General features: G+C 41.0%; 1 protein-coding gene across 1 annotated transcript; it reads left to right on the forward strand.

Annotated features, from left to right (window-relative positions):
* Positions 1-1,640: 1,640 nt before the first annotated feature.
* On the forward strand, positions 1,641-10,352 carry RPL26L1 (ribosomal protein L26 like 1). The gene is made up of 4 exons (XM_054978649.1): positions 1,641-1,741; positions 3,992-4,164; positions 6,455-6,595; positions 10,179-10,352. Exons 2-4 carry the CDS (start codon positions 3,997-3,999, stop codon positions 10,305-10,307), a joined length of 438 nt encoding a protein of 145 aa, XP_054834624.1. The 5' UTR covers positions 1,641-1,741; positions 3,992-3,996; the 3' UTR covers positions 10,308-10,352.
* The last annotated feature ends 1,147 nt before the right edge of the window (positions 10,353-11,499 follow it).

The following is an 11,499-nucleotide window of genomic DNA, read 5'->3' on the forward strand; positions in this document are numbered from 1 at the left end:
CCATCTGTATAACATAGTAGTTTACATATTTTAATAAGCCAAAAAAAAAGTTTGGACCCATCCCCAGAGATTAAAATCTACAGCAAATAATGTGGAAGACAACAGAGTTGGGAGGATAGCAATAAAGTTCCACAGCAGTGTATTCACCAAGAATGCTTCTTAGCCTGCTTTTCGTGTGTAGTTTGGCATGTGTGCTCTAATCAACAGAATTTGCCATGCTGTTGTTATTCTTTTTGTGTGTGTATCTTCTTTCTCAGCAGTTGCACAGAGGGATGATTATTGTAGGCCTGCATCCTTTGGCTAGCACCCATATAATAAAGTCTGCACATCATATGATTGTCTGGCATGTAGAAATCAATGTGTTCATCCTATAGCCTGCAGCAGGCCTTATAGACTGAAGCAGACATAGCATACTTCTGCAACGCCAGACAAACTTGGTGCAGAGTCCAACTGCTTCTTTTTCCTCTTACTTCAAACTGTTGCTCCAATTCCAAGTGCTATAATAATACAGTAACTACTACTATAAAAATGCAAAAGCTAGCCAAAGCCCTCCAGGGCTGTAGGAAATGGCAGTCACTAGGGGATGATGGCAGGAGGCTTGACAATTGGCACCTTCCTCATCCACCCAGCACACAAAATTGCTTTAATTGTATTCTTTTCAGAAAGGTCCCAGCAAAGTAGGGGGAAATCCAGAAGGTGCAGAAATAGAAAATATCATGTGGATGCTCTGAAAAAGACAGCTGCGATTTGTATGGGGGGAAAAGGCCCAAGTGACCTTCCAAAATTAATGAATTTCCATACTGCAAGTTTGTAATGTGTATGATATGGCCCTCAGTTTCTTTTGTCCCAATTCTGAAAAATGGGTGCTGCTGTCAGTATCTTTTATGATCTAAGGAAGTAAAAGATATCCTTTGTCCAATTTTATATCCTATTGATTGATGGGAAGCCTCCTATAAAAACTTAGAATTAGCAGAATATCCATATAGCTTATTTTTAAAATTCAGGTCTTTTTTCTTTCTCCGCTGTCAAAAGTCCAAAATGCATTTTACTGGAATAGTTAGTCAGAGCGTGAATTGTTCAGTGCTTTGTATATGTTACGCTCTCACAGGTGCACTTTTGGATGTTTAAATTGCCCCCCCCCCCCCTCTTACCTTGATCTTTGTGCTTAATGGAGTTTTGAGGATTTGTGTGTTTGAAGAATCGGATATGGACAGAAAGACGAAGTCGTTTGCTCTTCATTTCTTCCCATACCTGTATACCATTTCATTTTCTCACGCACCCATCCTTCCAACTGCTGTAATCATAGGGCTGTGAAAGGATGGGGCAGCAGCTTGGAGTTTGAAACTACCAGGAGCAGAAATCAAAATAAACCAACCGGCTGAGAAGGGAGAGCCGTCTAGGCCAGACCTTTTGTTGGGGACCAAGACTAATCACAGCCCACCCCCGCTACGCAGGCATTCATTTTCACTTCCCCGCTCCTCTTAACTGTCTCGGTGTTGAGAGGCTGCAGTCTTGTCATTGCCTGCGCTTTGTGCAAGCCAGCAAGGAAGGAACATGACCGGCGCGTGGGCAGCCGTAAACGGCGAGCGGCTGTGAAACCAACCCCCTGCAGTTTGCCTTCCTGGACACACGATGGCGATGGCGCTTTGCCGGCATCTCGCGAGAGTTGAAGTCTCCGGAAAAGCGGCGGAAGCAGAACCAACCTCTCTTTCCGGGCGGCCATTGCCGAGGGTAGCAGCGGGTAAGAATGAGAAGGCGGGTGGGGAGTTTGTAATCCGCTGTCATCCGCTTGTCGCATGGCTGATACCTGGTTGTAGCTTGCGGGGAGACCGAAGGGGAGCGGAGCCGGGCTGAGGCCGCCGTCATTTGAGGAGGGGGGAGTTGCGGCCATCGTTTTCCCGTTACTCTCGATCTGCACCAGCCTCGGGGATTCTGGGCCTGCGAATACTTGTCAGTGGTGTCCTTTGTCTCATCATATCGTCTGAGGTGAAGGGGGAAATGACTTTTTTAGGCTGTTGCTGGAGCTGCTTGTTAAGATCGAGTGAGGCTGCAGATGCGAAAGTGATATCGCCCGATATCTGCCTGCTGGGGGGCTTCTTAGTTCTATAGTGGCCTGTCTTGATAAGGTCTTTAATTTCTTGCATGTATTTTTCAATATGGTTTCCTGTTGCACTCGTGATGTCTCTCAAGCCTTTTGCTGAGGTACCGACGAATTATTTTAATCTGCTTTTTCTTACTGCCTTGTGATTGTCACTGTTGTAGCGTTTCATTTAAATTGATTGTACGTTACTCCAGATTCCAGGTTTGTTCCTGAGTCTGTTGCAAGTGACTTAATAGGGAGTACAGTGTATCAAAATTAGAAGGGCCAGTTTATTGTGGCCAGAATAGAGTTAGCCTGTTGGGCAAGTCAATAAGCCAATGTGCTAGGCTGCATTAGCAAATAGCATTCATGCATGTTTATTGAACCTTATTAGAGTCTGATGAATTATTGACTTGGGTATATTTTGTAAGCATATGATTTGATGAGTGTCTGCAGATCCCTAGAATTTCTTTTAAAAAGATTCATAATTACTTTAGGTGCTAGAAATCCATGTTGAATTTAGATTTCTAATGCAGAACTTTGAGAAGCTTAGTCCTCTAAATTGCAGATTAAATCTTGGAAACATCAAAGCTTGTTGCTCTGTGCGCAGCTAAGAGGGTTTACTTTACATGCTTAGAGTACATCATCCACTAGGCCTGCCCTTGTACACTTACAGTTCTCAGCATCATCTATGGATGTGCCTAATATTCACAGATCTCATTCAGCATAGATTTTGACTTACTTTCAGAATATATGTGCATGTTCTGGTCCTGATCTAAACTTCCTGACAAAAACATCAAGGCTGATTGTTGTTTAAGGCCTCAAACCTTAGCATCTTGAGGACTTTTAGCTTTGATTTTCAAAGTGTTGCACGTGATCATGCTAAGGGGTAGTTTATTGTGGCCCTTTTCAAAGTGTGTGTAGTGAACCATGCATTCCCTGTGGAGATCTCTGTTGTCCTCTGTCCTGAAAATAATATAGATATATCCTGATCATCTCCACTTTGAGAATAAGTTTAAGTGGGAAAAATGGTTATTGGCTGTACAGGTCTACAAATTCAGGTCTCAGGGACTTGCTTATTCTACTGGGCTTACAGCTCAGAATGTCCTGATGCAATCTAATCAATCTCGCCCTTTGATAGGAAGGAATGTTACAGCGGATGTAGCAAGAAACTTCATTATTGGTTAAGAACTTCTAACTAGAACAGGGGTGGAAAGAGGCCTGGAAAAACTTTCATAGTTCGTAAAAATAGGAAAAGGTTAGCATCATACAAAACATGAACTTCCAGTATTCAGCTGAAAACTTTGGTTGCTGCTATGTCTGCAGTTGCAAAGTGGCATCTCTCTGTGCAGTCCTTTGCATTGGAAAGTAGAATGAAAACCAGTTCAGTTTTATACTGGAAGTAATTCTCATGAGTGCATTAGGACTTATATATCGTATTCCTAATCATCAGTTAGAGTTCTGAGGCCTGAGCTGTTGTTTTCCAGTTGCTAACCAGCATGTTTTCTAGCTCATATTCTGAGATGATTGTGAGTAGCAGCAGCTCAACCAGCTCTTGCCCCCATTCCTGGAAAAATGAGTGGCCTGTTTTCATCTTTGTTGGAAGCCTGAGTCCCAGATGCCCACGAGAACTCTAGAGAATTTTAGCGAATAGTTGCTAGTGTCTCTCCATGTTCTCATATAGCTGTTTAATAGATTGTATCTTTCTTTGCTTGTCTTAAGTATAAAAGTTTGTATACCTTAGCAGGCTTGAAAGAGCAATGCTTTTGTGAGAAATTCTGGAAGTTATTCTCTTGGGTGGGATGTTCAGGTGTAAGTCTTGCATAGATGTGTGCATGCAATCTCTATAATGCTGGCTTGTTTTCTAACAAATGTTCTCACATGCATACTTTGACCTTTGTCTTGCTGCAGTCAAAATGAAGTTCAATCCGTTTGTGACTTCGGACCGCAGCAAAAATCGCAAACGGCACTTCAATGCACCGTCTCACATTCGCAGGAAGATCATGTCATCTCCCCTTTCTAAGGAGTTGAGGCAGAAATACAATGTTCGTTCTATGCCCATCCGAAAGGATGACGAAGTTCAGGTATTTGTTTTGATCATCATCTTCCACTGTTAAGAACTTACTTATTTATTTACGTTATGTATAGACCACCTTTCTCAGTGGGACTCAGTGTGAATCACACAAAGTAAGTCAGTACAATTAACAGAATGGAATATCCAATAAACAGTGCAATCAGATTTGGATTGCAGAAACTTGGAACCAACTAGAAATCTGGAGCAGAGCTGAAACACAACATCAGTACTAACATAATGCGTGCAGAATTTATGGAGTAGGCTCCTACTTACGGCAACAGATAGTACAAACTAAGCACAGTAGTATAGTCCACAGTTCCTAATTTTGTCCAAGCATCTTTCTGTGCTGTTTTGTTACAGTGCAGCCCCATTGCCTGTTTTTAAAAGCCCTCTTGAATAATTCAGTTTTGCAGTTTGCAGAAAGCCAGGAGAGGGGGAGCCTTCTTGACCTCATCAGGCAGGCCATTCCATAAGGTGGGGCTACAATGGAGAAAGCGCGTATATGTGCAGATGTTGATTTTACCTATTTGCAGAGTGGGACCTTCAGAAGGCCCTGCTCAGATGAACAAAGTTGTCATGGTGAACACAGGGGGAGAGGTGGTCCTGCAGATTTGAGCGGCCAAGGCCATGAAGAGCGTTGTGTGTGATAGCCATAACCTTAAATTGAACCTGGTAACTGATGGGCAACTGATGGAGTGATGGTCATGCTCTGCCTAGCTCCCTATAATAGTTAGCCTGTGGTGTTCTGCGCCAATTAGTCTTGAGTTGACTTTGGAGGAAACCTATACAGAGTGTGTTACAGTAGTCTAATTTCAGTGTTTTTGTGGCATTGATCCAGGTGGCCAGATTGATCGTGTCAAGGTAGGGCTTAGTTGGAGAAAGGAGTTTTTTGCAGCTGCATTAACTTGCTTCTGCAGTAGCAACGCTGGATCCAGTATAACCCCAAGACTGTTAACTGAGTCAGCAGCGAATATGCTTCATCCAGTAAAGATTGTAGACACCTGCAAGTTGAGTGGTTATTTTAGGTAGTGCCTTGAGTGATCTAACGCAGCCTGAACAACATAAGAAGCTGGTGAATTCTTGAAAGTTACCTATGTTCGTTTGTTATAGTAATACTGATCTTGTAATATTTCAGCCAGTTAGTTGTAGTGTACTTCATGAAAGCAACCTCAGTCTGGTCCATGAAGGTTTGCGCCACCACAAATACTTCTAGCCTGTGCAGTTTCTTATGTGATACAGCATCTATCTTGTTGAGTTAGCCAGATCTTTGTTATTGTGAAGTGACTTCGGCAGATTTCATTCATCCCATCACAACTCTTCCATTTCATTGTGTGTATTTGAAATCTGCTTAAGTATGTTGGAAGTTGTGTCACACAAACACCTGTCTATGCTCCTCCTTCCCCTTTCTTTTTATGGATTCTATCCCCTTCTGTTTTCTGGTTCGTGATACAGTTTGCCATGATGTCCAAATTGTTAGGGATCTCTGGGTTAGTGCAGTCAGGAATTTCATCCAACCCTGGATTGAGAATCTCAGTTGAAGTGGAATTGTATGCCATGATTTGAGAGCAATATTTATTTGTGCTGACAGTAGATTATTTCATATCATGGTGAATTATTGCTTACCAAGAGGGGAGGCAGTTGGCGCATAGATGGAAGGGACAAATAGAGAAGCTGAACCTGTGACACAGCCCTGATCTTACAGCCATAATTTGTGTGACTGGGGATGTAATGTTTGAATTGGAACTCGGGGAGAGTGTATAGTGACCATTAGTGTTAAGCTATAGAACAATCACACCGTGGATGTCAACTTACCTCTCTGTCCTTGGGAGAGGTCAGTTGTAGTAATTCTCTCTTTTTGGAACAATTGGTGAAGAAAGGAAACTTAGGCAAGCGGATCAGAGGTGTGCAGCCATCCCTGATACTATATTTTAAGGTTGCTTTCCTGTGTGTTCCCTGAATTGGTGGCACTTTTATGGGATAGACTAATTCCTGTGTGGACCTCAGTAAGTAAACAGATATCATCTTCACATTAATGTAAAGTATGTATACTCAGAAAAAGCTGCATGTTGAAATGTTATTTGAGTGAATCAATATATAAATTACGTTTTCCTCAATCTTGTTTATCCTAGGAGCTGTATAAAATATGAATATTTTCTGTGACATTCTACATTTTATTATAGTACTTAGTTTTATTTTCTGTTTTGTGATGTGTTCCCTTACATGATATTTATTCTTCAGCTCTGAAAATGATAGTATTGTTAAATCTGAGAATGATAGTTTGTTGTTTTGTGTATTCCTAGGTCGTCCGGGGCCATTACAAAGGGCAGCAGATCGGCAAAGTGGTCCAGGTCTATAGAAAGAAGTATGTCATCTACATTGAGCGTGTACAGCGTGAGAAGGCCAATGGCACAACTGTTCATGTGGGCATCCACCCCAGCAAGGTAATGCTTGGTGCAAAACTAATCTATTTCCTGGGAGGCACTCTTACTTTCCTGAGAGTAGTGGAGTAAAATCCTTGTGTCTGTAGAAACATAACGTGAAAACAAGTGAAACTACTTTCTGAGTCAGAACATTGGTCCATCAACGTCAGTATTGTCTCAGACTTTCAGTGGATAATCTTTCACATTATCACCTACCTTATCTTTTTAAGCAAAGATGACAGAGATTGAACCAAGGACCTTCTGCATGACAAGCAGATGCTCAGTCACTGAGCCGTAGCTTCTCCCCAAACTTCTCCAGACTTCATTCTGTAATGGTTGTGTAGTCAATAGTTGTAGGTTGCAAGGATATTTGTCCAAACGTGTAGTATACCCATTTTGCAAATCGTAGAATAGTTGGATTTAAGTGAATTGGTGATACTTTTATTAAAAGGTTTTCAGGAGCACAGTTTAAAGCAAGAGTAGTAACAGGTTTTAGTATGTGCTGAGTCACTTGAGATGTGGAATAATTGTTGGGTTAAAATCAGTTTTAGCAGATTGAATGTTCTGACCCAGGAACAGTTTGTGTATGAATGTGTGCATGTGCCATAATAGACTTTTTCCCTTATGTAAACGATATTCCTTTGCAGTCAGCAGAATTAACTTATTTGAATTTATGCAAGCCAGTGTACTTAATCTGTGTGCAAATTCCAGAACTGTGATATATTGTCTCACTTCATTGTTCATATGCTGGACAAGTAAAGCATGTTAACAACTTCTGCATTACCTCTGGATAGTTGACTTAGCTGACAATGATACAAAGAGCAGTAGTTGTAGAAAAAGAAAAGATTTCACCAGAGACAGAATTTCTGGAGGCTTCTTTCATTGTGGGAAAGCAACACAGTAGTCTTCTCTATATCACTATTACAGAAATTCTGTCCCAGATGGATTCCCCTGTTTACTGGTGGTTCCTGATTTTTGAATGGGTTATGATTTCCCTGCTGGAATATCTTCTCTCATTCTTTTACCCCTCTTCTTTTCCTCAATCCATTAACTAAATCATAAAAGAGGTTTGTCTTAGGATGTATCATTGTTAGTACTTTATACCAAAATATTAGACAGCAGTGACAGCAAACGTACTGCTTTTCCCTCTATGATCCCAGAGTGGGAAATAGGATTTTAAATTGATGTTGCTTCCAGACAACTGAGATGGTGATGTTTGACAAGCCAGTTGACTTGGAAAGGAAGTGTTGGTTATACGTGCCAAATCAATTGCTAAGATGTTGTATATCTTGGAGACTTTTTATTGTGTTGTACTGTGTACTTACAGTGTTAGGGAACAACATCAGTCTTGTTGATAGTGTTCCCCAAATACTTCCTCATTGACCAAATGCAGATAGCAGTGATGTTGAAAGAAACATAATACAGTAAAAGCTTTGTTGTCTGGGACTTGATTACACAGACTGCTGAGTTAACTTGGATCGCCCAGAGGGCGAGCTCTTCTCCCGTCAACCTCCCACCTCCAGCTGACCAAATTGATGCTTTCCGCCATTGCTGGTGCGGTCAGCTGTACTTAGCCTCTGGTGTCATCTTCTCCCTCAGCCTGCCTTGATCTGTTGGGAGTCATCTCTGCTGGAGGTCTTCTGGGCAACTGGCCTGCTTGGCTGTGTGCTGAGTAGGGTAGCTCCTTGACTTGGGGAATAGAGTTCTGCCAAGCGTGGGGTGCTGTCTCCATGCCTTTGGCGATAGGGTAGGGTTTGGTCACTGCAGATTCCTCTGCTTCGGGCGAGGGCAGAGCAGTAAATTTGAGTATCTGACACATGTGATTAACCTGTTCCCCAAGAGTGCCAGATAAAGCTTTTGTAGTACTTGGCATTTATATAAGGCTCTTGGCATTCAAGGAACTTCACATGTTGTATTCCATATGGTAGCCTGGCAAGGTAGACCAGTGTTGCTATCATATTGTAGATTAGGGACTATGGCTGACCGACAGTAGCCTGCCTTAGGCCACAGAATTCATGACCCAGAATGCTGACTTGGGAACCTGTAGGATCACAGCTCATTCTCTTAGCTGCTACTCTGTTGTCTGCATTCCTCATTTTAGAAACTTACGGAAAAATTGAGCTATCAGGTTGTTGTTTTTCTCATACACATGAGAAGTGGTTGGCCTGTAATACATGAGTCTGACCATTCCTGGAGATTGAAACTTACTACTAGAAGTATGAATGTTCCACGTAGTGAGATTCTATGCAGTTACAATAAGTATCTAAACACAGTAATCTAGGTCAGTTAAGTAGGAAGAGCTCAAAATTAGCTCCACCATAATTCCTTCACTTAGGGTTTCACTGCACCGTTGCCATGGAGAAGTGGCTTACACATAATTTGTATTGCATCATCTGCTGCAAGTAGATTGACTTACACTCCCTTCACACTAAGCTCAAGTTTTCTTAGGAGAGTAGGATCTCTAGGTTACATGAATCTCCACCCCACTCCAGTTTTAAAGCACAAGGTCAGTATTTGTAGCCAAATTTTGTACTTGCACTGGATTAGAACAGAAATGCTTGAAGATCTGGCTGGCTTGGCCCACAATATCATGTTTATAGATATTCTAGTGAATAAAGGCTCTTGATATTCTGGCACTATGTTCTACTTATATCTTGACACTTTCAACAGGCTACTTATGAACTGCTTTAGAAATGTTCCAGAAGGGAAATAATAAATGCATATGCTTTATCCCTTTTAATTGTTGCTGGTCATTTTCAGTGAAGTGTAAATAATGGATTGCATTGAAACTGAGAATAAAAGTAACTGCTATGAATTTCTTATGAGAGCCAAGGTGGAGTGCTAGACTTCGACAGGAAGACATAGTTTCAAACAAATTCTTTAAGCTATGAAGCTCAACCCATCAGAGTTGTTAGGGAAAACAATATATATATACTTCCCTAAGGTCCTTGGAGGAAACGTAGGATTTTGTTCTTCAGCTGCTTCACTAATCCTTGCAACTTCATATCTTGCTACTTCAATTTTTTTTGTCTTCATTTGTTAGTTATGCCAGGAAACTTTGTTAACCAAATGGCAAAATCTGTTTAGAGATAATGGCTTATTGTAAATTAAAATTGAGCAAACAATAAAATGAGCTGTGTGGAGGGATCTGACAAAGTAAGTTTTGACTTGCAAAAATGTATACCCTGTAAAATTTAGTTGGTTTTTAAGGTGCCACTGGACTCTGAAGTGAACATTAGTGTCTCCTGTCACCTTGGGCTGATATTTTTCAGGATGGCAAAGAAAATAAGAAGTCTTCAGACAAGTAGAGTGTATGATTATTACTGGATTGATTGGAAAATAATGATGGAAGAGTTTGAGAGCTTTCTGTATTTTATACTGTTCATTAATCCAGTGCTTGCCTTATTTAGGCACAGTACTGCATTTCTTCCTTAGCTGCTTAGTTATGTTACTCTAATTGAAGTAGCTGCATAAATAAATATTTGTTGTGTGTGATGCAGTAAAGCTGATCTCTGGGGATTTAGTTACTTTATATGCTGCCTTTCTCACTGAGACTCAGGGCAGAACACAAAATGTAATTAATGCATAATTTTTGTCTCCATAGGTGGTGATAACAAGACTAAAGCTGGATAAGGATCGTAAAAAGATCTTGGAACGTAAAGCAAAGTCTCGCCAAGTTGGAAAGGAGAAGGGAAAATACAAGGAAGAAACAATTGAAAAGATGCAAGAATAAAATAGACTTCTTGGTGAATTTCATTAAAATTCCACTAAAATGAAACTTGTGTGTTCTAAATTTTTGCTATCCTAGCAGAAAAAATTATGGCAGCAGCCAGAATGAGATTAAAAATTGGGCTCCAGCAAAATGGAGCAATCTGGATAAAACTTTGCATCTCTCTGCCAGCAGAAGTTAGGCTGAGAGTAGAAGCCACAACAGGAAAAGCTCTACTCTATGCCCTACTTGATCTTACTTCTATAAGCAGATGCCATCACTATGAAGGATGTTGAACAGAAAGCTACACCTCAGTCTTGCAGGGAGAGCATCTAAGAACTATTTTGAATAGGAGGGACAATCACCAAATAAGAACTGATAAAAACTGTTAAGTCACCAGGTCTGGACACAGTATGTCTAGGAGTTCTTAATGATCTCACACACAAAATTGCCTATCTTCTAGTAAAAATACTAGATGCAGACTGTCACTAAAATTGGTTTCCTCATATGAGGATTAGCAAGGAATTTTGATTTTTGAAAAGAGACCCAAAGAGGAGGTGTGACATATGTGGCTAACTGATCTATAATTTGTCCTGGATAAACTGGTAGAAAGCATTGTTAAAGGGAGAACTATTAAACACATGGGAGGAATCCCGATTAAGAAAGAATTGTCATGACTTCTGCAAAGAAGTGCCTTTCCTACAAGTTTTGTGTGGGGAGGGAAGCCTTAATGGGAGTTCTTGATGAAGCAGCCATTAAAGGCTTTTGGCATTCTTTTTGTCATGACATGATTATGGTCTCTAGGCTAAGCAATTTACAGTAAACCAACACGCAGCCAATGGCAAAAATGGTCATCATAATGTCAGGCTGTCTTGGAGTTCATTTTGGATGTTTCCAACACCTTCACTGGGTGTACAGTATGCCTGCTAGCTGTTGTGTAAAGCTAGAGACTGTCACATATGCAAATAGGAATTGCACACTCAGCTGTTGCCAACCTTAACTCAGTATTGTATTTATCTACATAGAGCTTGTTTAACCCAGAGGTGTCCTTAATAGATCTAAAAAAGTTTTAACCTGACTGGCTGTTGTCAGCTGCAGGGCCTAAGGCCTTATTTATGCATGCAAGAATAGATGGGAATCAAATGGAAAAATGGTGAGGGGTAGTGGTGACTGTACCACTTCATGATCCAGGTGGGGGATCATGGGGGTACATGTT

The sequence above is a fragment of the Eublepharis macularius genome, chromosome 4 (genome assembly GCF_028583425.1).
Source record: "Eublepharis macularius isolate TG4126 chromosome 4, MPM_Emac_v1.0, whole genome shotgun sequence".
NCBI lineage: Eukaryota > Metazoa > Chordata > Lepidosauria > Squamata > Eublepharidae > Eublepharis > Eublepharis macularius.